The sequence below is a fragment of the Oncorhynchus gorbuscha genome, linkage group LG10 (genome assembly GCF_021184085.1).
Source record: "Oncorhynchus gorbuscha isolate QuinsamMale2020 ecotype Even-year linkage group LG10, OgorEven_v1.0, whole genome shotgun sequence".
Lineage (NCBI taxonomy): Eukaryota > Metazoa > Chordata > Actinopteri > Salmoniformes > Salmonidae > Oncorhynchus > Oncorhynchus gorbuscha.
In genome coordinates, this window is record NC_060182.1 from 60069308 (window position 1) to 60096986 (window position 27679).

A 27679-nucleotide genomic window follows, 5' to 3' on the forward strand; every position below is an offset into this window, starting at 1 on the left:
GGGTGTGTCTATATATGGAAAAATACACGTTGAAAAATGGCGACCGATTGGTCGAAAGAACAGACTTTCGGTCAACCAAGATGTTTTTCAGTTGGGGACAGCCCTAGTACAAGGCCTATCTGGACTGACAGAGGGAAGAAAGTAGGCCATTGAACTGCGAGTACTGACAGAGGGAAGCAAGTAGGCCATTGAACTGCGAGTACTGACAGAGGGAAGCAAGTAGGCCATTGAACGGTGAGTACTGACAGAGAAGTAAGTAGGCTATTGAACGGTGAGTACTGACAGAGAAGTAAGTAGGCTATTGAACTGCGAGTACTGACAGGGAAGCAAGTAGGCCATTGAACTGTGAGTACTGACAGGGAAGTAAGTAGGCTATTGAACGGTGAGTACTGACAGGGAAGCAAGTAGGCTATTGAACTGTGAGTACTGACAGGGAAGTAAGTAGGCTATTGAACGGTGAGTACTGACAGGGAAGCAAGTAGGCCATTGAACTGTGAGTACTGACAGAGCGGGAGAAGCAGTGGTGCCGATTTTCTCATTACCCCACTGGTGACTCTCATTACACTCCTGACATGGGGCTAATGGGGTGCAAGTCATGGTGCTTTCTGCTCTGATTCACACAGCCTGTCTCTCCATTAACCACTGGGGGGTGAGGAGGGAGGAAGCGAGAATGCGTGCGAGACTGTTAAGAGAGACAATTAAAGACTTTCCATCCCCAGCTTGCAGTACGTAATGTTCACCATCTCTCACTTACACTGCCAGAGGACCTTTTCCCTCCTCTCTTGCTTTCTCCATCATTATTCCTCTGCTCCCTCAGGGAAGGCACCTGTGGAGAACAGGAGGAAGGTGTTGCACCTATTCAGACACTGAACAGTCAGTTTCTTAATAGGCGCCTGCTTATCAATAACTGGAAGAAACAATGCCATTTTTTAGGCAAGTCAGTTAAAAACAAATGATTATTTACAATGACGGCCTACCCCAGCCAAACCCAAACCCGGACGATGCTGGGCCAATTGTGCGCCGCCCTATGGGTCTAGGTTGCTCCTCATTACACACAACAGACCAGTAAATCATATTTACATCTTTTCGACATAGGATTCTGATTCAAAGTGGCAACTTTATTCACCCCCCAAGGGGGAATTCATTTGGTCACGTGCTTAAAAAGACTGTACACAGAAACGACAATTCATTCAAAGTGCTATAGGTACACATTTAAAGTGAGTGGCTTTTGGAATAAAAGAGTCCCCATATCTCTCTGTTTTCATTTTCTTTTGACAAAGTCTCTTTCCTCTTGTCCGGCTGCTGCTGTGACTGAAGTTTGAGTGAAGGTGATGAGAACTGTCCTGTAAAATGCTTTCAATTTTTAGGAGGCTGCTTTTTGTATACAGGTTGGTGGCTGATTTGTGATCTATACCAATTATCCTTCCCGCTGTCTTAATCAAGCGCTGTAGCTTGACTTGGTCTTGCACTCGCATGTTTCCAATCAGGCGTTTTAGACCAAAGGACATTATTTCGATTCCCAGTCTATTTCGATTCCCATATGTGGTTACTCTATCGACTGGTTCCCCATTAATCTTCGTAGGGGGTAGTGGAGTTTTAGTTCCTTCTCAAATCAAGTTCCATCTCTTTTTGTTTTCTTAACATTTATTCCAAGAAAGTTATCTGCTGGACAAATTTAGTCTTTTCTCTTTCAAAACCTTGAGGATCGGTACGTCATACCTGTGGGACAGGTACAGGATGGCAACAACAACTTCCTGAGTTACACCAGGAACTCTCAATCCCTCCATCAGTGCTCAGACTGTCCGCAATGGGCTGAGAGAGGCTGGACTGAGGGCTTGTAGGCCTGTTGTAACGGCAGGTCCTCAACAGACATCACTGGCAACAACGTCGCCTACGGGCACAAATCCACCGTCGCTGGACCAGATAGGATTGGCAAAAAGTGCTCTTCACTGACGAGTCACGATTTTTGTCTCACCAGGGGTGATGGTCGGATTTGGGTTTATTGGAGAAGGAATGAGTGTTACACCGAGGTCTGTACTCTGGAGCGGGATCGATTTGGAGGTGGAGGGTCCGTCAATGCCATCATACTGCATGTTCTGTGTGTGAATTCCTGCAAGGCAGGAATGTCAGTGTTCTGCCATGGCCATCAACGAGACAAAATCTCAATCCTATTGAGCACGTCTGGGACCTGTTGGATCAGAGGGTGAGGGCTAGGGCCATTCCCTCCAGAATTATCCGGGAACTTGCAGGTGCCTTGGTGGAAGAGTGGGGAAACATCTCACAGCAAGAACTGGCAAATCTGGTGCAGTCCATGAGGAAGAGATGCACTGCAGTACTTAATGCAGCTGGTGGCCACAGCAGATACTGACTGTTACTTTTGATTTTGAACCCCCTCCTTTTTTTACAGGGACACATTATTCAATTTCTGTTAGTCACATGTCTGTGTAACTTGTTCAGTTTATGTCTCAGTTGTTAAAACAGCAACCCTCCCCTCATTTTTAAGTCTAGCCATAGATTTTCAAGACGATTATAAGTCAAAACTGTAACTAGGCCTTATCTTGGTATGCCTTGTGTTTTAGTTTGTCTTGCTGAACAGGGAATTGTCTGTTGGAAATCAGACAAACCGAGTTTTCCTCTAGGATTTTGTCTGTGACTAGCTCTATTCCATTTATTTTTATCCTAAAAAACTCCCTATTCCTTGCCGATGACAAGCATACCATAAACATGATGCAGCCACCAGCATGCTTGAAAATATGAAGTGGCACTCGTGTTGTGTTGGATTTGCCCCAAACATGACGCTTTGCGTCGAGGACATGAAGTTTATGTCTTTGCCACCTTCTTTTCAGTTTTACTTTAGTGCCTTATTGTAAACAGGATGCTTGTGTTGGAATATTTGTTTTATTCTGTACACATTTCATTCTTTTCACTCTGTCATTTAGGTTAGTATTGTGGAAAAACTACAATGTTGTTGAGCCATTAAACACTTTTTGTATCAATCTACCAATAGGGTCCCTTTGCTTCTTATTTTTCTTTCTTTTTTTACCCCTCAACCTATTTAGGTTTGCCATAACAAAGGGGTTGAATTCTTGTTGACTTGAGAAATTTTTACTTAAAAAAAAAAAAGTACTTTGTCTTGCAACAACTCCACTTTGACACTATGGGGTATTGTTTGTTTATAAGCCATTTTAAATTCCGGCTGTAACACAATAACGTGGGAAAAGATGATTGTTGTGAATACTTTTTTGAAGACACTGTATCTAAAGGAGTTTCAGCGATGGCCAGTATATGAATGTTGTCGACGTTAGCAAGTGATCCGCTTCATGAGGCTAAATATGTTAATGCAAGCTATTTGTTGCCCATTTCGGAGTTGCTTGTAAAGGTCTCCCGAGCAAGCACAAAAAACGATCAGAGGTCGACAGGTCACTGATGTTTACATTTGAGCCAATAGAACAGGGAGAGCTACCCACAGTGGGCTTCCTACTAGGACAAACTGTCTCAGTGCTAATTGTGTAATTCAGGTTTATGAACAAGGTTACTGATATAAAAAAAAAATCCAACTCTGCACGTTTAAGTGCCACAGCCCAAGCCCCTTAAGTGATTTGTAAACTGAGGGGATATCCATATTTATGGCTTTCACTTTTAAACTAATAGCATTGGTTTAGCTTTTGCTAGCCACAGTGTGCGTCCCATTTGTAACAGTAACAGAACTAACAATGGGATTCAACTTTATAGGCTCACGATTTTGACTTATTATGTTGGAATATGAACATCGGTAGCCCTATTATGATAGAGCTGTGATATAATGGTAGGGATTACTTGAGACAGCACTGATTTCTCCTGCTGTGGGGGATGGAGAGCAGTAGACTCCTGAGGGCTTGGGCTGTGAAAGTGTCATGTAAGCAACTGTTCTATGCTCAAAGAGAGCGTCTGTGCTCCACGGTAGTTGGGATATATTCTGTCCTCACTGAAACAAACCCTCCGCAGAGTACATTTTCAGCTAGTGATGCATTGGAGGAGTCTGCTGAAGTGGTTCAACTCCAGGCCTATTGAGAGTAGTGGACCCATGAAAAGTAGCCGCTTACCTACATACTTTGCGGCTCCTCTCAGGTCCATTACAGGCCATTTTTCGCTCCACTCATCTCTCCATCCTGCTGTTTAACCTCAACTGGGGGAAAGATCGAGGTGTTTAACATGCTGTTCTCTGGGGCTGTAAGGTTTTGGCACAAAGTGACCCTGTAGTTTTTTGGTTTCCTCTCACTTCCTGCCATCTTTGTTGGTACTTCCGCATGGACAGTGTCTGATAAAAGATGTACAAGTCGTCACTGGTCTGTCTGGTGACATCAGCCTGGGTCCCGTCTGCTTCTACTGAGGCAGAGACGGCCCCGGAGAGCTTAAAGTAAGCCACGATTAAGATGTATAAGTTACTTCAGTTGAAAAGGGCTAGGTACACTGTTACAGGTAACTGCCAAAATAAAGTAAACCCAACATAAAGTATCTTAATAGGGGCCAGAGCTTCAATGCGCCTTGGCGTAGATTCTACAAGTGTCTGGAACTCTATCGGAGGAATGCGGCACTATTCTTTCATGAGAAATTCCGTAAGTGTTCAATTGGGTTGAGGTATGGTGACACACACACACACACACTTTAAACCCCCTATGCTCCTTTGAGACCACACTATCAAAGTCACTGAGATCTTCCAGCTACGGTAGCTAAAATAATGGACAACTGGCCACTTATACATGACCCTAAGTATGATGGGATGTTAAGTGATTAACTCTGGAACCACACCTGTGTGGAAGCACACACTTTCAATATACTACACTACATGGCTAAAAGTCATTGAACATCTCATTCCAAAATCATGGGCATTAATCTGGAGTTGGTCCCCCCTTTGCTGCTATAAGTGGTGCAGGTGTCTAAGGCACTGCGTCTCAGTGCTAGAGGTGTCACTACAGACCCTGCTTCAATCTCGGGCTGTATCACAACCGGCCGTGATCGGGAGTCCCATAGGGCGGCACACAATTAGCCCAGTGTCATTCGGGTTAGGGGAGGGTTTGGCTGGGGTAGACCATCATTGTAAAATAAGAATTTGTTCTTCACTCACTTGCCTAGTTAAATTTAAAAAAAGAACCGCTTCCAACGTGTTTCCACTGCTCCAGAGTCCAATGGGGGTGAGCTTTACACCTCTCCAGCCGATGCTTGGCATTGCACATGGCGGCTTCTCGGACATGGAAACCCATTTCATGAAGCTCCCGACGAACAGTTTCTGTGCCAACGTTGCTTCCGGAAGCAGTTTGGGACTCTGTAGTGAGTGTTGCAACCGAAGACTGGTGATTTCAATGCGCTACACGCTTCAGCACATGTCTGTGAGCTTGTGTGGCCTACCACTTCGCGGCTGAGTTGTTGCTGCTCCGAGACATGTCCACTTCACAATAACATCACTTCCAGTTGACTGGGGCAGCACTAGCAGGGCAGAAATGTGACAAACTGACTTGTTGGAAAGGTGGCAGCCAAGGACGGTTCCAAACAGGAACAACCAACCAAGATACAGCATCCTCACTCCCTGTCTGTCTGCGGTTCAGTGCTGGCTCAGGCCCTCATACTTGGTTCATATGGGTTATTGTTGCTGCGTGGGCCTTTAAGCTCTGTCCAGTGTCCACCTCCTTAACCACACTCCCACTCCAAACACTGAACATAAGCAGACTGGCGGAAAGTGCTGAGACTACAAAACACCAGAGCCAAGGGGATTTACATATTAGACCTGACGCTGGGATGATGTCATCCCTTCCAGCGCTAAACCTTCTGATCCTTTGTATTTATTGTTGTTTAAAGTAGTTTTTTTACACACACAATGACTCATCACACACATCACTGACAACGCACAATTATTGGGAGGCTTTTAGCTCCAAGAAGCTCTGCCAAAGGAGTGATCTCACCATTTATTTCTCACCAAGAAGAGATTAGGGAGTAGAGGCTCTTTCATATTTCATGGAATTGTAACAGGTGCCCTTGACAGCAACAAGACCAGGTTCAAGACGACATTGGAATAGAGGTTGAAAGCTGTAAATTTCATGTTTTCTATTTGAGGTCTTGGTGAAAAGGCTCTGTCCGCGTAGCAGTCTGAATAGGTCCCGTTCCAACTCACTGGACAGGCATGTGGATCTTCCACTACTGTATCACCTCCAACAGTGGACCCATCCCATTCAGGAGCACAGGAAAGTACACTTCACATTGAAGCATTCAAGGTCAGTCCACTGTCTTCAATTTGACAAGGACAGTGGTAACGGAGGTAAGAATTTAACTAAGAAACTCAAACAAAGAAAGAGGCTACTGCAAGATAAGAACTTCACAGGAGTGTTACGTTTTGTTTTAAAGCCTCTGTCTCCCAAATATCTATTCTGGTGAAACTCATTAAAGAGAGGGTGCATGTTGATTTGCTGTTGATTTGGCAGAGTGGATGGGAGGTGAACCCTGTTTGGCTGTGCTCTTCCAGCATTCCACACAGCTAAGTTGACCTGCCATGTTCCATGTTGTTGTGTGGAAGCTAGCTGTCATGACTTCCGCAGGAGTCGGTGCCTCTCCTTGTTCAGGTGGTGCTCGGCGGTCGGCGTCGCCGATCCTCTTTTTCCTTTGTCTTTGTTTTCACACACCTGTTCCATTTCACAATTATTTGTTCCTGTATTTAAACCCTCTGTTTCCCCCCATGGTGTTGTGGGGATTATTACATGTTCAGCTCGGTTTATTTTGATGCCTGGGATTTTGACGGGTGCTGTGTTCCCCTGAGCGTTATCTTTACCGTCTTGTTTTGGTCCAGTGTAATTGTTACCTTGTGCCTTGTTGAGTAAACGTACGTTGCTCACTCATTCTGCTCTCCTGCGCCTGACTTCATGCACCAGCTACACTCATCATCTGACACTAGCGCCCCACTTCACTCCCCACTGTTGTTCCCCACTCACACAGTAGCTAGCTCCTCACTTCACTCCCCACTGTTGTTCCCCACTCACACAGTAGCTAGCTCCCCACTTCACTCCCCACTGTTGTTCCCCACTCACACAGTAGCTAGCTCCTCACTTCACTCCCCACTGTTGTTCCCCACTCACACAGTAGCTAGCTCCCCACTTCACTCCCCACTGTTGTTCCCCACTCACACAGTAGCTAGCTCCTCACTTAACTCCCCACTGTTGTTCCCCACTCACACAGTAGCTAGCTCCTCACTTCACTCCCCACTGTTGTTCCCCACTCACACAGTAGCTAGCTCCTCACTTCACTCCCCACTGTTGTTCCCCACTCACACAGTAGCTAGCTCCTCACTTCACTCCCCACTGTTGTTCCCCACTCACACAGTAGCTAGCTCCTCACTTCACTCCCCACTGTTGTTCCCCACTCACACAGTAGCTAGCTCCTCACTTCACTCCCCACTGTTGTTCCCCACTCACACAGTAGCTAGCTCCTCACTTCACTCCCCACTGTTGTTCCCCACTCACACAGTAGCTAGCTCCTCACTTCACTCCCCACTGTTGTTCCCCACTCACACAGTAGCTAGCTCCTCACTTCACTCCCCACTGTTGTTCCCCACTCACACAGTAGCTAGCTCCTCACTTCACTCCCCACTGTTGTTCCCCACTCACACAGTAGCTAGCTCCTCACTTCACTCCCCACTGTTGTTCCCCACTCACACAGTAGCTAGCTCCTCACTTCACTCCCCACTGTTGTTCCCCACTCACACAGTAGCTAGCTCCTCACTTCACTCCCCACTGTTGTTCCCCACTCACACAGTAGCTAGCTCCCCACTTCACTCCCCACTGTTGTTCCCCACTCACACAGTAGCTAGCTCCTCACTTCACTCCCCACTGTTGTTCCCCACTCACACAGTAGCTAGCTCCCCACTTCACTCCCCACTGTTGTTCCCCACTCACACAGTAGCTAGCTCCTCACTTCACTCCCCACTGTTGTTCCCCACTCACACAGTAGCTAGCTCCCCCACTTCACTCCCCACTGTTGTTCCCCACTCACACAGTAGCTAGCTCCTCACTTCACTCCCCACTGTTGTTCCCCACTCACACAGTAGCTAGCTCCTCACTTCACTCCCCACTGTTGTTCCCCACTCACACAGTAGCTAGCTCCTCACTTCACTCCCCACTGTTGTTCCCCACTCACACAGTAGCTAGCTCCTCACTTCACTCCCCACTGTTGTTCCCCACTCACACAGTAGCTAGCTCCTCACTTCACTCCCCACTGTTGTTCCCCACTCACACAGTAGCTAGCTCCCCACTTCACTCCCCACTGTTGTTCCCCACTCACTCAGTAGCTAGCTCCCCACTTAACTTCCCATCGAGCCGCTGTGAATGAGAGAGGAATGCTGCACTTGGACAATGTGCCGCTCTGCGCAACTCGTCTCGCTTCTGCGGCTTGTATTTTTAGCCAGTGTTCTCCTTGTCATTTTTTAAATCTTGTTTCCTCTATTTTCCCTCACACTTTCTCTTTATCTCTTTCTTTCTCTTTCGTCAGACCATGATCCAATGACCATGGATCCATGACTGCCTCAATTGTTTTGAAGAGGTCTGGGCTGGTATCCACAAAGCGTCCCAGAGTAAGAGTGCTGATCTAGGATCAGTTTTGCCTTTTTTAGATATGAATGAATATGAATTTTATATTGAAAGGTTGGGACCTGAGAAGATCAGCTCTCCTACTCTGAGTTGCTTTGTGTATAGGGGCCCAGGGTCAACAGAGGGGACATCTCTAAGAGAATGGGCTGTCAGGCAATCTATTTAATATAATGACCGCAAAATGGCAACATATTTATTGTAATGCCATAATATGTGAATTGTAACAAAGCTTTAGAAAGATTCGCTTTTGTTAGAGGATGCATCACATTTTATACCAACTCATTTTTCATTCCAGTTAATGACTATAAAAATCTCTGCGGGCTGCACTGCCATTTCTTTTTTTTAGTCTGAAAAAAAACAACACTTACAGTAGCAATCAGTGCTCTCCACAATTGTTGATTTTGGGATGCAATCAGCAAATCAACATGAAAAGAAACAAGCAGATTCTCCGTGTGCAATCAGATAATCCATTGATCTCATCGTGTTTTACCATGGTCTCTTTTTTTCAATGGCCTCGGAAGCAGCAATTATGGCTGCGGTGTTTGAAGGAAAAATGACACGAGCAATTTCGCCAGTTAATGTCTGTTTTTGTTTGTCCCTAATCACTGTTTATTCATTGGCGCGGTGCCTGAAAAGCGTTGCATAATTTAACATTTGATCAAACAGCTGTTGAACACTACTCTATTACCATGGGAAATCTGTTCAGCTGTGTGGCCACTTAAACCACGTTACGATTCTGAACACTGCTCTTTTTCTTTTCAACGGTAGCACTTTGTACGCTATTGTCGTCCTACGGCAACGACGAGGAAAAGGATGACAAGACTGAGTCACGTATTGGCAGCGTGCTTTGTTGACCTTTTTTGCTTAGTGCAGGGAGATTGACCAGGATGGGGATTTCCCTGAGCTTGTAACATCCCGTAAACATTAACTGACTGGAGTAATGATGTGTACCGTAGCGTCAGTGCCTTCTAGATATAGTGACGCTGTCTGTGTGTGCCGTGGTATGCTTAATATCACAACGTGCGCTATGACCGTGTTATGTTTTTCTAGCCTCTTTAACGAGTGGTGTTAGGTGCCAACAAAAACTGAATCATTTTGTTTCTGAATTGGAAGCTCTGACGTTGGTTTCTTTCTGCTTTTTTCTTCTTCACAGGACCTGAAAAAGCCGTTTGATAAGTCCTGGAAAGACTATGAAACAAAAGTGTAAGTTTTTTTCCAAAGTATTTTACTACCGCCAATATGAAATTAGGTTCTGGCCAATTGACATTATTAGCTTAGAGTACTGAAGACGATCAGATCAGTCCATTGTCTTTTGATCCATTGGTTCATTCTATGGCCGTACTGTAGCAGTCGGTTCAACTGACTCACAAGCGTTTTGATAACCTCTAGATATTGGTACTGTCATAGTAGTTATGCATTTGTCGGTATATTTGTCATTGGTATAGAGCCCGATTGTTAAAAAAAAGAAGAATTTATCACCATAAGCAATATTTTGAATGAGATGCAATGTGAAATGTCCTGTCTCATCTCTGTGCTTGTAATGACCACTATTCCCCCAACCAACCTCACCTTGCAATCATCAATGAATACACCCAGAATTAATAAGCCATCTTTACCCCTCTCTGTCTACACTGTGATTTTTGCATGCAACGGTATATGACATTTTATAGTACTCTGATATATTTTCCAAGCTGCAAAGGACATTCTTTACTGAAAGGGTAATGCATTTTCTTCTGCCGCGCCGATCTGACGACGAGACGGTACTGACTTGTTGCTCCATTGACACTCTCTGCTAGTCTGCTGCCAGCGGAGGGCAGTACTATGCTTGGCCTAGAACGTCGTTGTCCCATCTGCTCTGATGTTCTTTGAACTTTTCAGATCACAATCGGATGTGTTCTCATATCTCTAATCTCTTTGTCTGCGGTTATGATGAGACCTTTCCTGTTTTGCAGACCGAAAGAGATTACTCTCTGCCCCAAACTCCACTCTGGCCCCCGACCGCCTTAAAGTTTGCGAGTAGCACCCTGAGTAGCACATCACCACAGAGTCCCATTTTGATCCGCTGTCTCCATCTCTGTGTCAACCGTCTTTGGTGGTTCTTGTGGCTGTTTTGAAGCTTTTCTCTCTACTCCTATGCTTCTGGGCTGAGGATTAAGGTGACAGCTTTGTAGGTGTTCTACTAATGAAAGCAGTCACATCTTGATGTCTTACCTAATGACGGTTTGAGTCAAAAAAAAGGGGGAGCCACCCAAAATGACCGAATATAACGCAGATGACTTTACCTGAGACGGATGAATGTTTGTGACGCAGCGGCAGGAACTGACTTCTTTTAAGTGTCTTTTTGAATCCAATGTTTTCCGGAACAGCAGTAGATGATAGCACGTTACGTAGACTTGCAGGAGCAGACCATAGTGCAGCGCTGGTTCATGCATTCACACACACCACTTTGACATCCGTTTGATGCCCCCCCTCTCTGTCTTGTCTTTGTTGGTATGATCCGTTTGTATTTTTTTTTCTCCCCCCCTTGGTTCGGTTTCCTTTGGAATGGCCTTGTTGCATCTGTGTCTTGATGGTTCCAAATGGGCCAAGCTGTTTACTGACTGCAGGCAGAGGTGGGGGAAAAAAACAGGGAAATCATTAACGTTGGTTTAGCGATGGGCCACAGTGACGAGGACCTAACACCCAAAGGCATGAGTGAGAGGCCGTCTGCTTTCAAATCTGAACGAAAACAGGCGTCACTTAAGTCTCCCTAAGCTTCCTCTTAGGAGGAGCCAAATGCTGCATCCTTTTTAAAGGGAATATGCTGAGCTAGAAAAGAATGCCCTTTTGCATGGAATGCCCTTCCACTGTATATTTCCTGTTTGGTGTGTGTCTGTGGTTGGAAATGCCCTTTGACCCCATCCCACAACGATGTCACTTCCTGTCCCAGCACTAAGATCGAGAAGGAGAAGAAGGAGCACGCGCGGCAGCACGGCATGATCCGCACGGAGATCAGCGGGGCGGAAATTGCAGAGGAGATGGAGAAGGAGAGGAGGTTCTTCCAGCTGCAGATGTGTGAGGTGGGTAAGGAAAGGGATGGAGCTCAGGCCTGGGTTGCCAGGTTGGGCCATGTCCACAGCTGTAGTGGAGGGTTTTCTGACATTGTAAAATGATGTCTCGCAGTATCTTCTCAAAGTGAACGAGATCAAGATCAAGAAAGGGGTGGACCTACTCCAGAATCTCATCAAATATTTCCACGCACAGTGCAAGTAAGTCCTGCAGTCAGTGAACGTGTGCATTTGACCAAGTGCTAACTTTGTGGAGAAAGTGGCTGATGTAGATTTGTCACTCCCCTTAGTTTTTTTCAGGACGGGCTGAAAGCAGTAGACAACCTCAAACCATCCATAGAGAAACTAGCCACAGACTTACACACGGTGAGTTCCTCAAGACTACTGTTGACATCTTCATGGGGTACATAAGGACTTCCCTTTCCTTCATCAAGTGTGCTGAATTCATCAAACATATTCTTGTTTGACTCTGTAACCTTTTGTATGACCCCTGTGGCCTTTGTGTGGCCTTTGACCTTTCCAGATAAAGCAGGCCCAGGACGAGGAGAGGAAGCAGCTCACTCAGCTACGGGACGTCCTCAAGTCAGCGCTGCAGGTGGAGCAGAAGGAGGTAACACCCATAGACTTGGACCACTCTAGTGCCCCACAGTATGTTTTAGCATGAGCAGCGCCATTGAGGACTTTCACCATTAGGAGATTCTCATTTGGGCAAAAGTCCATCCTCTCCTCGTCTCCTCCTTCCTCTCCTCCATGACCCAGAAACTGATAAGTGGTTGAAGAGCGTGTTCATTTTGTTTGTAGTACGAACGAAGGAGTCTGCTACCCTCCACGATTTAACTACTTAGGCTGCAAGCGCGGACGTGTTTTAAAATCCCCCCCCCCCCCCCCCCCCTTTGAATCAGGCATTGTTTTCTCGAAGGAGAAAAGCATGCAAACATTTAAAAACCTTATGCTACTTTTTCTATCATCTATAAAATGTGTTTTTACTTTACACATTTAATTTGGGATTCCACCTGTGTCAACATTTGCCTGATGCACGAGTGGAGAGCCATTTCATGCAAGCACATTTTCATCCACGTTCCTTCTTCTCGCAGTCTCTCTGCAATTACCTTTGACCTTTAAAAAAAAATAAAGGAAGTGAGAGAGGAGAGAGGGGGTAGGAGAAAGGACACAGGAGTTGAGCAAAAGCAAATGAGATCCTCCCATTTTTAAGTAGTCAACTGGGTGGGACTTGTTATGGGTTAAGGATCACATAATTCCATCCAGATCTCTCGCGCACACACACACGGCAACCCTCAAACTCTATAGGCCTAGTCTTTTCACTGTCTAATACCCAAGTTAGTCATCCAATAATATAAGCCGTCTATCTCATCTAGTCTGCCTCATTCATATCCTATGAGTGATGCACTTACATGTTCAAAACCCTGATGTACGTTACCAAAGCCCCCTTCACTCCCTGTCAACTTTAGCACGCTCATTGAGAGCAGTCATTAATGGTCGATGGTTAAGCACGCTTGATGTGCTTAATGCTCTCGTTTCCCAGGCGCTTTTATCCAAAGAGACGTGCGGTTAACACACGTACTTCCGTCCTGTCTGGCGTCGGCTACTACGTGGAGAACTATTCTACTGTTTCTGCTACTGCCTCAATGTCTTACCTGTCTGTTCTCCTCTTTGCTTCGCTGCCGCCACCCCTTTGTGACCCAAGTCTAGGAGAGTAAGTGTGTCCTCAGCGCCCCCTTTGCTGTGCTTGTCTATCGGTGGTCGTGGTGTCAAGTTTGTCTGAAGCATTTTCAATAGAGAGCATTTGTCTCTAAAGGGGATTTAGTGGGGGGGTCTGGGTTGTATTCATTAAGCACCAAATGTAAGTAAACCCTCTGCACACAGTGAAATGCGAAGGTACTATCTGTACTTCTGAAAGACTAGTTTTTCATTTAAATTGTGCTACGTTGTGACTTAATGAGTACAACCCTGTCTTCCTAGATTTTTCTGTTGACAATGGTAACATTAGACACAGAACCCTGAAGATGTTTCTTTAGAATATCTTTCAAATGTCGTTGCCTTGGCCCCTCCCCCTCTGTTTCCCCTGTGTCACTTCGTCTGAGGAGATGACCTCACTAGTGCATGCTTGTCATATATACACTGCTCAAAAAAATAAAGGGAACACTAAAATAACACATCCTAGATCTGAATGAATGAGCTATTCTTAAATACTTTTTTCTTTGCATAGTTGAATGTGCTGACAACAAAATCACACAAATTATCAATGGAAATCAAATGTATCAACCCATGGAGGTCTGGATTTGGAGTCGCACTCAAAATTAAAGTGGAAAACCACACTACAGGCTGATCCAACTTTGATGTAATATCCTTAAAACAAGTCAAAATGAGGCTCAGTAGTGTGTGTGGCCTCCACGTGCCTGTATGACCTCCCTACAACGCCTGGGCATGCTCCTGATGAGGTGGCGGATGGTCTCCTGAGGGATCTCCTCCCAGACCTGGACTAAAGCATCAGCCAAGTCCTGGACAGTCTGTGGTGCAACGTGGCGTTGGTGGATGGAGCGAGACATGATGTCCCAGATCTGCTCAATTGGATTCAGGTCTGGGGAACGGGCGGGCCAGTCCATAGCATCAATGCCTTCCTCTTGCAGGAACTGCTGACACACTCCAGCCACATGAGGACTAGCATTGTCTTGCATTAGGAGGAACTCAGGGCCAACCGCACCAGCATATGGTCTCACAAGGGGTCTGAGGATCTCATCTCGGTACCTAATGGCAGTCAGGCTACCTCTGGCGAGCACATGGAGGGCTGTGCGGCCCCCCAAAGAAATGCCACCCCACACCATGACTGACCCACCGCCAAACCGGTCATGCTGGAGGATGTTGCAGGCAGCAGAACATTCTCCACGGCGTCTCTAGACTCTGTCACGTCTGTCACATGTGCTCAGTGTGAACCTGCTTTCATCTGTGAAGTACACAGGGCGCCAGTGGCGACTTTGCCAGTCTTTGTGTTCTCTGGCAAATGCCAAACATCCTGCACGGTGTTGGGCTGTAAGCACAACCCCCACCTGTGGACGTCGGGCCCTCATACCCCCCTCATGGAGTCTGAGTCTGTTTCAGACACATGCACATTTGTGGCCTGCTGGAGGTCATTTTGCAGGGCTCTGGCAGTGCTCCTCCTTGCACAAAGGCGGAGGTAGCAGTCCTGCTGCTGGGTTGTTGTCCTCCTATGGTCTCCTTCACGTCTCCTGATGTACTGGCCTGTCTCCTGGTAGCACCTCTATGCTCTGGACACTATGCAGACAGACAGCAACCCTTCTTGCCACAGTTCGCATTGATGTGCCATCCCGGATGAGCTGCACTACCCGAGCCACTTGTGTGGGTTGTAGACTCCGTCTCATGCTACCACTAGAGTGAAAGCACCGCCAGCATTCAAAAGTGACCAGAACATCAGCCAGGAAGCATAGAAACTGAGAAGTGGTCTGTGGTCACCACCTGCAGAACCACTTCTTTATTGGGGGTGTCTTGCTAATTGCTTATAATTTCCACCTGCTGTCTATTCCATTTGCACAACAGCATGTGCAATTTATTGTCAATCAGTGTTGCTTCCTAAGTGGACAGTTTGATTTCACAGAAGTTGATTGACTTGGGAGTTACGTTGTTTAAGTGTTCCCTTTATTTTTTTGAGAAGTGTGTGTATATATTTATTTATTTATTTATTTATTAGTGGCAGCATCTCAATAGTCTAGAGGCTCCCCTTCCTTGCCTTTTTCTACTTCATCTACAATAAAGCAAATCCTCCAGCCAGCGTCCCGATATGCCATATTGCTCTCATATCCTAGATTTTATCTAGAATTTTTCAGATCAGTGCGGACAAAGGAAAATGAACAAGGAGAGGAAGCCACTTTAGACAATTGAGACTTACCACACCCACTGCAGTGTCTTGTGCCTTTGCCTACATAGATCCTTATGTGTGTGTGTGTGTGTGTGTGCGCTGATATTGTTGAAGGATTCCCAGGTGCGACAGAGCGCTACCTACAGTTTGCACCAGCCGCAGGGAAACAAGGAGCACGGTACTGAGCGCTGTGGGAACCTCTACAAGAAGAGTGACGGGTCAGTGTTTCTCTCCTGTTGAACTTGCATCATCTTCAACAAACATTCAAATAACCAAATGGCAAGGCCAGACAAAACAAACACACAAAGTACACTCGTTGTGATGGCATTTATCCATAGGCCCACTCCGGCAACTTTGGCGACCAACTATGTCTTCTTTTTTTTTCAAAACCTTTTGCTTTGGGCCAGATGTGTCATGGGATCGTTCGTACATGCATCATCTATTAGCAGAATGACTGCCATATTTCCATTAGCCACCAAATCCCTAGTTTGAAAGCCACATTTTGTTTTCTTCTGGAAGCTGTGCTGTGTCATTTTCTATACATTTCCCCCCCACATGAGCCAGCCCCCGAGCTATTCAAGTTCCAGCCAATGAGCTTCAGCCACTCGCCATTTGAGCGACAGCTATCAAAGATGCGCACACAGCAGAGTGGGAGAGAGGGGCAACGACGTGGTGCACAATACTGTGTCTGCCCATATGTGACGTAGTACACGACGTTCGGGGGCCACTTTTGGCTCGTGGGTGCTACTTTCAGAACTACTGGCTAAAAGAAAAAGTATACAAAAGTACCAGAGAATCTCTGTTAATGTTCTTTTTATGTCTGGGTGTCTCTCCATAGACAGGAATACACTGCCCAAACTCTGAGTCATTTACATATGCCTCTGCACATACTAATGAGCCATTGCACTGGTTTGGTTGGTTCATGTGGTGTTTAGTGTGTCACACTGGCGCTGGGCTGTTATGTGGATGTCTCTGTTTCATGATGTAGTGTGTGTGTGTGTGTGTGTGTGTGTGTGTGTGTGTGTGTGTGTGTGTGTGTGTGTGTGTGTGTGTGTGTGTGTGTGTGTGTGTGTGTGTGTGTGTGTGTGTGTGTGTGTGTGTGTGTGTGTGTGTGTGTGTGTGTGTGTGTGTGTGTGTGTGTGTGTGTGTGTGTGTGTGTGTGTGTGTGTGTGTGTGTCCCAGGATAAGGAAAGTGTGGCAGAAGAGAAAGTGTTCAGTGAAGAATGGATACCTCACCATATCACATGGGACGGTGAGTAATGTGAACACACACACACACACACACACACACACACACACACACACACACACACACACACACACACACACACACACACACACACACACAGAGGGCAAGACAACCTACTCCTAGCCAGTTAGCGTTCATCTACAGTAAGGCTAGTGGGAAAGGGAGATACCTAGTCAGTTGTACAACTGAATGCCTTGAATGAATCAGAGAGGGGCTGCCTTAATCGACATCCACGTCTTCGGCGCCCGGGGAACAGTGGGTTTAACTGCCTTGCTCAGGGGCAGAACGTCAGATATTTACCTCGTCAGCTCAGGGATTTGATCCAGCAAGTGGCTCTAGCCTGTTCGCTTACACTTCACCCATATTCAAGCCAGTCAGTCGATCAACACTAATTCTGTCATATCAGACGTCATCACTGTTTATCAAACCTTTCAGGCAACCGACATGTTAATTTAATCTCCAAGCACAATAAAACAGTTCCTGTTGATTTCATTAACCATTTGCAAAATAGTTCTACTGTTAACTTCGAAAATCAGTTCCAATGTTTCAACCATACATTGGTTTAGTTTACTGTCTGACCTGGCCTCCGGGAGAGATCCACCTGGGATCTATTCCTATCCTAAAATGCCACCAGGCAACCCCAGACAAGTTAAATTATGGCACATCCTACCTAATTATCAGCTCTCTGCTAACTGGCAGCTTATCCACTAGTTTTGTCTTGTCCGATCCTGTCTTGTCCCGTCCTGTCTTGTCCCGTCCTGTCTTATCCAGTCTGGTCGTCTCTTGTTTTGTCCTGTTCTCCCTATTCTTTTTATTCGTATATATCTTTTTTAATTTCTCTTTATTCTTACCCTACTTTTCTGCTATTTCTTACTTTTTGGTTGTAGTTTAGTGTCTTCATTATAATAAACATTTCCATGGGGAGGGATCAGAGGTGGTAGAGCTACGGGGCGGGAGTGGGGATCAAGAGGACTCCAGAAAGTATTTGGTGCCTGGTGTACTTTACATACACCAGGCACAGGTACTGTTTTTTTTGTGTGTTTTTTAAAAGTTCATAAAGTTAATTTAGCTAAAATGGTGGTGGTATTAGTGTTAATGTCAGTCACTCTTACAGGTGAACCAGTATTATATCTCTTGGATGCATCCCAAATGGCACCAATAGGGCTCGAAGTCAAAAGGCATTTGGGATGCAGCTCTTGTCAGGCTAGTTAACGTAGCTACTTAACCTGCACCGCTTCACTCGGAGTCTCACCAGCCTATTGATATCACCCTCTGGTCTGCTCTCACTGTAGCAGGCTCTACTTCCCTGCATTACACTAGATGTAATCTCTCTCTCTCTCTCTCTCTCTCTCTCTCGCCATTGTTCTATCTTCCTCTTATTTGCTCTCTCCTCTGTCTCTTGTGTACTTTATCACACCCTCGCTCTGTCCCTCGCCTCGCGCTCTCTCTCTCTTTCAAAATTGACACATACACACCACACTTTCTCTACCTCTCTCCTTACCCTTTCTCTCTCATAAAAAAATAATATACCTCACATATGAGCTCTCCCTCCTCTCCCTGGCCAACCAGCTGTATGTAGAGGTCGAAGCAGGGAAAGCAATCAGGAATGGTTTTTAAGCACCCTGAGCTGAGCCCCAGCCATGGCCTGGTTTCATCCTCCACTGCAGAGCAGAAAACCACAGTACAGAAGCTAATCCTCCATGGACAGGCCCATTCTGACAGACCTTAAACACCTAAATATTACTTATGAAAACTGCATACGAGAGCCTGGCTATTAGTAGTGTTATGTTATGATGTAATAAATAATGGAGAAAGGAAGGTGAATTTCGCAGTGGTTTATTCTATGCTGTACTGATTCTCAAGTAGCTCTGCAGTCCAGGACCTGTATCAGATTGTTGTAATGTACATCGTGTTTTATAGCAAGCATAATATGTTTTCGTTGATGCATGTCGGCTAAATTAATGCTTTTATCCAGGTACATTGCACACCTCTTCTGGTGAATATGGTTATTGTGATGAACCGCTTCAGTTCGGCTGACCCCTAGCTGAACTCTGCTAGCTGAACCGAACGAGTGTGCTCGCATATTCATTTAAAAGATCTTCGCTTGAAAAATGAGAAAAAAAGCCTCAATAGTACTGTTTGTCCATTTTGAGATGCTGTAGCCAGAATAGTCCGAATTAATTCGAAGATGACGCAAGAAATCTGTCCTTAATTTGCCATGGAGATCTTAGTCGTGAGATTTTACATCTAACTATGTTTGGTGCAGTATTTTTCGGTGAAAGAATGTGGATGAAAACGAGTCGTCCCTCGATGAATGACAACAAAGACTATTGGATCCCAACTGTTAACCAATCACCGACAAAGGGGCGTAGTCATAATATATGCACCAACTTTTCCAACGTGTTTCTGGTAGCATGTGGACAACTTTAGTGATCAAACTTACCGATGTGATGACTATAAGAGGGAGCACTGTATTTTTGTTTCGGTGGGAAGGGTGCATGTTCCTTTATGCTTTGCGTTCGCTGATTCTCATTGTTCTTCTTTCCTGTCCTCCCCTCGTTCAGGCGAACCGACCGCCGGCCAAACTCAACCTCCTCACCTGTCAGGTGAAACATAACCCAGAAGAGAAGAAGAGCTTTGACCTCATCTCACGTAGGTTTACCCCTTTTTACTCCCTTCCCTTTTGTTCTCTTCTATTTTCTTATCTCTCTTCTGTCCTCTCTTCTGTCCTCTCCACTCTCTATTCATCTTCCCTCTCTTCTGTCCTCTCCGCTCTCTATTCATCTTCCCTCTCTTCTGTCCTCTCCACTCTCTATTCATCTTCCCTCTCTTCTGTCCTCTCCGCTCTCTATTCATCTTCCCTCTCTTCTGTCCTCTCCGCTCTCTATTCATCTTCCCTCTCTTCTGTCCTCTCCGCTCTCTATTCATCTTCCCTCTCTATTCATCTTCCCTCTCTATTCATCTTCCCTCTCTATTCATCTTCCCTCTCTTCTGTCCTCTCCGCTCTCTATTCATCTTCCCTCTCTTCTGTCCTCTCCGCTCTCTATTCATCTTCCCTCTCTTCATCTCTCCCTCTCTATTCATCTTCCCTCTCTTCTGTCTTCCCTCTCTATTCATCTTCCCTCTTCTCATCTTCCCTCTCTATTCATCTTCCCTCTTCTATTCATCTTCCCTCTCTATTCATCTTCTTTCTTCTGTCCTGTCCGCTCTCTATTCATCTTCCCTCTTCTATTCATCTTCCCTCTCTATTCATCTTCCCTCTCTATTCATCTTCCTCTCTATTCATCTTCCCTCTCTATTCATCTCCCTCTCTATTCATCTTCCCTCTCTTCTTCATCTTCCCTCTCTATTCATCTTCCCTCTCTATTCATCTTCCCTCTCTATTCATCTTCCCTCTCTTCTCATCTTCCCTCTCTATTCATCTTCCCTCTCTATTCCTCTTCCCTCTCTATTCATCTTCCCTCTCTATTCATCTTCCCTCTCTATTCATCTTCCCTCTCTATTCATCTTCCCTCTCTATTCATCTTCCCTCTCTATTCATCTTCCCTCTCTATTCATCTTCCCTCTCTATTCATCTTCCCTCTCTATTCATCTTCCCTCTCTATTCATCTTCCCTCTCTTCTGTCCTCTCTGCTCTCTATTCATCTTCCCTCTCTATTCATCTTCCCTCTCTATTCATCTTCCCTCTCTATTCATCTTCCCTCTCTATTCATCTTCCCTCTTCTATTCATCTTCCCTCTCTATTCATCTTCCTCTCTTCTGTCATCTCCCTCTCTATTCATCTTCCCTCTCTTCTGTCATCTTCCCTCTCTATTCATCTTCCCCTCTTCTATTCATCTCCCTCTCTATTCATCTTCCCTCTCTTATTCATCTTCCGCTCTCTATTCATCTTCCCTCTCTTCATCTTCCCTCTCTATTCATCTTCCCTCTCTTCTGTCATCTTCCCTCTCTATTCATCTTCCCTCTCTTCTGTCCTCTCCGCTCTCTATTCATCTTCCCTCTCTATTCATCTTCCCTCTCTATTCATCTTCCCTCTCTATTCATCTTCCCTCTCTATTCATCTTCCCTCTCTATTCATCTTCCCTCTCTATTCATCTTCCCTCTCTATTCATCTTCCCTCTCTTCTGTCCTCTCCGCTCTCTATTCATCTTCCCTCTCTATTCATCTTCCCTCTCTATTCATCTTCCCTCTCTTCTGTCCTCTCCGCTCTCTATTCATCTTCCCTCTCTTCTGTCCTCTCCGCTCTCTATTCATCTTCCCTCTCTTCTGTCCTCTCCGCTCTCTATTCATCTTCCCTCTCTTCTGTCCTCTCCGCTCTCTATTCATCTTCCCTCTCTTCTGTCCTCTCCGCTCTCTATTCATCTTCCCTCTCTTCTGTCCTCTCCGCTCTCTATTCATCTTCCCTCTCTTCTGTCCTCTCCGCTCTCTATTCATCTTCCCTCTCTATTCATCTTCCCTCTCTATTCATCTTCCCTCTCTTCTGTCTTCCCTCTCTATTCATCTTCCCTCTCTATTCATCTTCCCTCTCTATTCATCTTCCCTCTCTTCTGTCCTCTCCGCTCTCTATTCATCTTCCCTCTCTTCTGTCCTCTCCGCTCTCTATTCATCTTCCCTCTTCTGTCCTCTCCGCTCTCTATTCATCTTCCCTCTCTTCTGTCCTCTCCGCTCTCTATTCATCTTCCCTCTCTTCTGTCCTCTCCGCTCTCTATTCATCTTCACTCTCTTCTGTCCTCTCCGCTCTCTATTCATCTTCCTCTCTTCTGTCCTCTCCCTCTCTATTCATCTTCCTCTTCTGTCCTCTCCGCTCTCTATTCATCTTCCTCTCTCCTTCATCTTCCCTTCTTCTGTCCTCTCCGCTCTCTATTCATCTTCATCTCTCCTGTCCTCTTCTGTCCTCTCCGCTCTCTATTCATCTTCCCTCTCTTCTGTCCTCTCCGCTCTCTATTCATCTTCCCTCTCTTCTGTCCTCCTCTTCTATTCATCTCCCTCTCTATTCATCTTCCCTCCTGTCCTATTCATCTTCCCTCTCTATTCATCTTCCTCTCTATTCATCTTCCCTCTTCTGTCCTCTCCGCTCTCTATTCATCTTCTTCCTCTCCTGTTCTCTTTCTGTCCTCTCCGCTCTCTATTCATCTTCCTGTCCTCTTCTGTCCTCTCCGCTCTCTATTCATCTTCTCCTCCTCTTCTGTCCTCTCCGCTCTCTATTCATCTTCTTCTCCTGTCCTCTTCTGTCCTCTCCGCTCTCTATTCATCTTCCTCTCTTCTGTCCTCTCCGCTCTCTATTCATCTTCACTCTCTCCTGTCCTCTTCTGTCCTCTCCGCTCTCTATTCATCTTCACTCTCTCCTGTCCTCTTCTGTCCTCTCCGCTCTCTATTCATCTTCACTCTCTCCTGTCCTCTTCTGTCCTCTCCGCTCTCTATTCATCTTCTTCTCCTGTCCTCTTCTGTCCTCTCCGCTCTCTATTCATCTTCCCTCTCTTCTGTCCTCTCCGCTCTCTATTCATCTTTCTCTTCTGTCCTCTCCGCTCTCTATTCATCTTTCTCTTCTGTCCTCTCCGCTCTCTATTCATCTTCACTCTCTCTGTCTTCTGTCCTCTCCGCTCTCTATTCATCTTTCTCCTGTCCTCTTCTGTCCTCTCCGCTCTCTATTCATCTTCCCTGTCTCTTCTGTCCTCTCCGCTCTCTATTCATCTTCCCTCTCTTCTGTCCTCTGCTCTCTATTCATCTTCTTCTGTCCTCTCCGCTCTCTATTCATCTTCACTCTCTCCTGTCCTCTTCTGTCCTCTCCGCTCTCTATTCATCTTCACTCTCTCCTGTCTCTTCTGTCCTCTCCGCTCTCTATTCATCTTCACTCCTCTGTCTTCTGTCCTCTCCGCTCTCTATTCATCTTCCCTCTCTTCTGTCCTCTCCGCTCTCTATTCATCTTCACTCCCTGTCTCTTCTGTCCTCTCCGCTCTCTATTCATCTTCCCTCTCTTCTGTCCTCTCCGCTCTCTATTCATCTTCCCTCCTCTTCTGTCCTCTCCGCTCTCTATTCATCTTCACTCTCTCCTGTCCTCTTCTGTCCTCTCCGCTCTCTATTCATCTTCACTCTCTATTCATCTTCCCCTCTTCTGTCCTCTCCGCTCTATTCATATTCATCTTCCTGTCCTCTTCTGTCCTCTCCGCTCTATCTCATTCATCTTCCTGTCCTCTTCTGTCCTCTCCGCTCTCTATTCATCTTCACTCTCTCCTGTCCTCTTCTGTCCTCTCCCTCTATTCATCTTCCGCTCTATTCATCTCCTCCTCTTCTGTCCTCTCCGCTCTCTATTCATCTTCTCTCCTGTCCTCTTCTGTCCTCTCCGCTCTCTATTCATCTTCCCTCTCCTGTCCTGTCCTCTCCGCTCTCTATTCATCTTCACTCTCTCCTGTCCTCTTCTGCCCTCTCCGCTCTCTATTCATCTTCACCTCTCCTCTCCTGTCCTCTCCGCTCTCTATTCATCTTCCTCTCTCCTGTCCTCTTCTGCTCTCTATTCATCCCCTCTCTATTCATCTTCACTCTCTCCTTCCTCTTCTGCCCTCTCCGCTCTCTATTCATCTTCACTCTGTCCTCTCCGCTCTCTATTCATCTTCACTCTCTCCTGTCCTCTTCTGTCCTCTCCGCTCTCTATTCATCTTCACTCTCTCCTGTCCTCTTCTGTCCTCTCCGCTCTCTATTCATCTTCACTCTCTCCTGTCCTCTTCTGCCCTCTCCGCTCTCTATTCATCTTCACTCTCTCCTGTCCTCTTCTGTCCTCTCCGCTCTCTATTCATCTTCACTCTCTCCTGTCCTTTTCTGTCCTCTGTGTTTCACAGAAGTACCTCTACAAATGGACTTTGCTCCATTCTCAAAGCCTGGCTTTTAGACACTACAGAACAAGGAGGGATGATGTGTTGGGACTAATGACAGCTCATAGAGTAGAGATATCTACTGCAGATGAACTAGGGAGGAGAGGAGAATCACAGAAAAAGAAAAGTGGTTGATATGGTCTATGTCTGGATTATAAGGGAACATGTGAGTTTTTCAGTGGAATGAGGGCAGTGGGAAAGGAGTTGAATCACTGTAAGATTCATATTCAGGGAAGACTCAGTACTTTGTCTCCACACAGGCTTCTCCGAATCAGCAGCCTATTTAGAATTTCATCCACGTTCATCTGTTCCCTGTGTCCTCACATAGTCTCATGTAACCAAGGGAGATTCACCCTCTTTCTTTGATTCGCACTCTTTCTTCAGTCAGGTTTTTGGGGATGTGCGTTGAGTTTAGCTGAGAGGTGAAGTTCATAAACACTGGGCCAGAAATAAGTGCTCACGTCAGGCCGTCACCCTGCTGTCAAAGGACAATATTACTGCTTCAGGATATGAAAGGGCTTGTTCTGGTGGAAACAAGCCTTTGGGAGAGAGAGACTGTCAGAACTCCCAGCTGTCAGGGGATCTGAATTGTAGATCAGTCAGATCTGGAGGAGGATAAAGTACAATAGGACTTCCTCCAGGTTTTTACTTTGTTGTACAATAGGATGTTTGGTAAACGTTTACCTCTGTCTTACATAGATTCCACATACAGTCAAATCTCAACCGTTGTCGCCTCGTCCATTGTACTGTTGGGATGCTGTTATGTGGGACTTTTACTGTATGTACTATCGTTGAGTGTGTCTTCCTGCATGTACTGTAGTTGAGTGTGTCTTCCTGCATGTACTGTAGTTGAGTGTGTCTTCCTGCATGTACTGTAGTTGAGTGTGTCTTCCTGCATGTACTGTAGTTGAGTGTGTCTTCCTGCATGTACTGTAGTTGAGTGTGTCTTCCTGCATGTACTGTAGTTGAGTGTGTCTTCCTGCATGTACTGTAGTTGAGTGTGTCTTCCTGCATGTACTGTAGTTGAGTGTGTCTTACTGCATGTACTGTAGTTGAGAGTGTGTCTTACTGCATGTACTGTAGTTGACAGTGTGTCTTACTGCATGTACTGTAGTTGACAGTGTGTCTTACTGCATGTACTGTAGTTGACAGTGTGTCTTACTGCATGTACTGTAGTTGACAGTGTGTCTTACTGCATGTACTGTAGTTGACAGTGTGTCTTACTGCATGTACTGTAGTTGACAGTGTGTCTTACTGCATGTACTGTAGTTGACAGTGTGTCTTACTGCATGTACTGTAGTTGACAGTGTGTCTTACTGCATGTACTGTAGTTGACAGTGTGTCTTACTGCATGTACTGTAGTTGACAGTGTGTCTTACTGCATGTACTGTAGTTGACAGTGTGTCTTACTGCATGTACTGTAGTTGACAGTGTGTCTTACTGCATGTACTGTAGTTGACAGTGTGTCTTACTGCATGTACTGTAGTTGACAGTGTGTCTTACTGCGTGTACTGTAGTTGACAGTGTGTCTTACTGCGTGTACTGTAGTTGACAGTGTGTCTTACTGCGTGTACTGTAGTTGACAGTGTGTCTTACTGCGTGTACTGTAGTTGACAGTGTGTCTTACTGCATGTACTGTAGTTGACAGTGTGTCTTACTGCATGTACTGTAGTTGAGTGTGTCTTACTGTATGTACTGTAGTTGAGTGTGTCTTACTGTGTGTACTGTAGTTGAGAGTGTGTCTTACTGCGTGTACTGTAGTTGAGAGTGTGTCTTACTGCGTGTACTGTAGTTGACTGTCTGTCTTACTGTAGTTGTACTGTAGTTGAGAGTGACTGTCTTACTGTGTGTACTGTAGAGGACTGTCTGTGTCTTACTGTGTGTACTGTAGAGGACTGTCTGTGTCTTACTGTGTGTACTGTAGAGGACTGTCTGTCTTACACTGTCAGGACTCTGTCTTACTGTAGATGACTGTCTATCTTACTGTATGTACTGTAGATGACTGTCAACTACAGTACATAGTGTCTTACTGTATGTACTGTAGCTGACTGTCTGTCTTACTGTATGTACTGTAGATGACTGTCTGTCTTACTGTATGTACTGTAGCTGACTGTCTGTGTCTTACTGTATGTACTGTAGCTGACTGTGTGTCTTACTGTAGATGACTGTGTGTCTTACTGTAGATGACTGTGTGTCTTACTGTATGTACTGTAGCTGACTGTCTCTGTCTTACTGTATGTACTGTAGATGACTGTCTGTCTTACTGTATGTACTGTAGATGACTGTCTGTGTCTTACTGTATGTACTGTAGATGACTGTCTGTGTCTTACTGTATGTACTGTAGATGACTGTCTGTGTCTTACTGTATGTACTGTAGATGACTGTCTGTGTCTTACTGTATGTACTGTAGATGACTGTCTGTGTCTTACTGTATGTACTGTAGATGACTGTCTGTGTCTTACTGTATGTACTGTAGATGACTGTCTGTGTCTTACTGTATGTACTGTAGATGACTGTCTGTGTCTTACTGTATGTACTGTAGATGACTGTCTGTGTGTACTGTAGCTGACTGTCTGTGTCTTACTGTATGTACTGTAGAGGACTGTGTGTCTTACTGTATGTACTGTAGATGACTGTGTGTCTTACTGTATGTACTGTAGCTGACTGTCTGTGTCTTACTGTATGTACTGTAGATGACTGTCTGTGTCTTACTGTGTGTACTGTAGAGGACTGTCTGTGTCTTACTGTGTGTACTGTAGCGGACTGTCTGTGTCTTACTGTGTGTACTGTAGCTGACTGTCTGTGTCTTACTGTGTGTACTGTAGAGGACTGTCTGTGTCTTACTGTATGTACTGTAGATGACTGTCTGTGTGTACTGTAGAGGACTGTCTTACTGTATGTACTGTAGAGGACTGTGTGTCTTACTGTATGTACTGTAGCTGACAGTCATAAACTTGTCCTTTTTTTGTTCCTTTTCCATCCCTGGTAATCAGTCTTGTCACCCTGGGGCTTTGATGGGCTCTTAAGGGAATTGCTCTCAGCTCTTACATGTTCTGGTCTTTGATAAATGTCTTGTTCCACTATGTCTCTGACCCACCCACCTCTATCACCCCCCCACTCTCTTTTAGATGACAGAACCTATCACTTTCAGGCCGAGGACGACCCAGAATGTCAGATGTAAGTATGTATTCCTTCCTTTGTGTGTGTGGGGGTCATGTGAGAGTGTGTCCTGTTGATCCCCCATACGTCTTTCCACACACAACCCTCACGTTTGGGTTATGTGTGTGTGTGTGTGTGTGTGTGTGGGGGGGGGTCATGTGAGAGTGTGTCCTGTTGATCCCCCATACGTCTTTCCACACACAACCCACACGTTTCCATCACGTTTGGGTTGTGTGTGTGTGTGTGTGTGGGGGGGGAAAGGTGTGTCCTGTTTTCTCCCCATACCTCTTCTCACAGTTAACACATCCATTTTCCACTCTCTAGTCTAACCCAATGTTGACCCTGCCCTCACCCCATCCACACACACACACACACACACACACACACACACACACACACACACACACACACACACACACACACACACACACACACACACACAGACACAGACACAGACACACACACACACAGACACAGACACACACACACTAACTTCCCCTTCCCCTGTGTGTGTTTTCAGATGGATCTCTGTGCTGCAGAACAGCAAGGAGGAAGCGCTGAATAATGCCTTTAAGGGGGACCAGCACGTTGGAGAGAACAACATAGTCCAGGAACTGACCAAGGCCATCCTGGGAGAGGTCAAGAGGATGACCGGCAACGACATCTGCTGCGACTGCGGCGCTCCCAGTGAGTGACTGGGCGTCACATACATGTTAATACATACACACGCTTGACACAACACACACACACACAATACTACCTATGTATAGTTCATCATACAGCCTTTATGAATGCACACAGTGAATGAAGGAGCAATGAACTGTTTTACTTTATTGTGCTAGACGGCACTTATTAATGTA

General features: G+C 45.7%; 1 protein-coding gene across 9 annotated transcripts in view; it reads left to right on the plus strand.

Annotated features, from left to right (window-relative positions):
* The window catches only part of asap2a (ArfGAP with SH3 domain, ankyrin repeat and PH domain 2a), a 99142-nt gene that overhangs the window by 53898 nt on the left and 17565 nt on the right, over positions 1 to 27679 (plus strand). For 5 of the 9 annotated variants that reach the window (XM_046366511.1, XM_046366516.1, XM_046366509.1 and 2 more), the window contains exons 5-14: positions 9760 to 9809; positions 11536 to 11665; positions 11769 to 11854; positions 11944 to 12019; positions 12177 to 12263; positions 15648 to 15763; positions 16728 to 16797; positions 19359 to 19446; positions 26789 to 26837; positions 27340 to 27506. In XM_046366511.1, coding sequence (XP_046222467.1) covers positions 9760 to 9809; positions 11536 to 11665; positions 11769 to 11854; positions 11944 to 12019; positions 12177 to 12263; positions 15648 to 15763; positions 16728 to 16797; positions 19359 to 19446; positions 26789 to 26837; positions 27340 to 27506 — 919 coding nt within the window. Of the gene's footprint in view, positions 1 to 9759; positions 9810 to 11535; positions 11666 to 11768; positions 11855 to 11943; positions 12020 to 12176; positions 12264 to 13358; positions 13368 to 15647; positions 15764 to 16727; positions 16798 to 19358; positions 19447 to 26788; positions 26838 to 27339; positions 27507 to 27679 lie in introns of all 9 variants that reach the window. The other 4 variants (XM_046366514.1, XM_046366515.1, XM_046366510.1 and 1 more) reach the window with 3 other exon arrangements.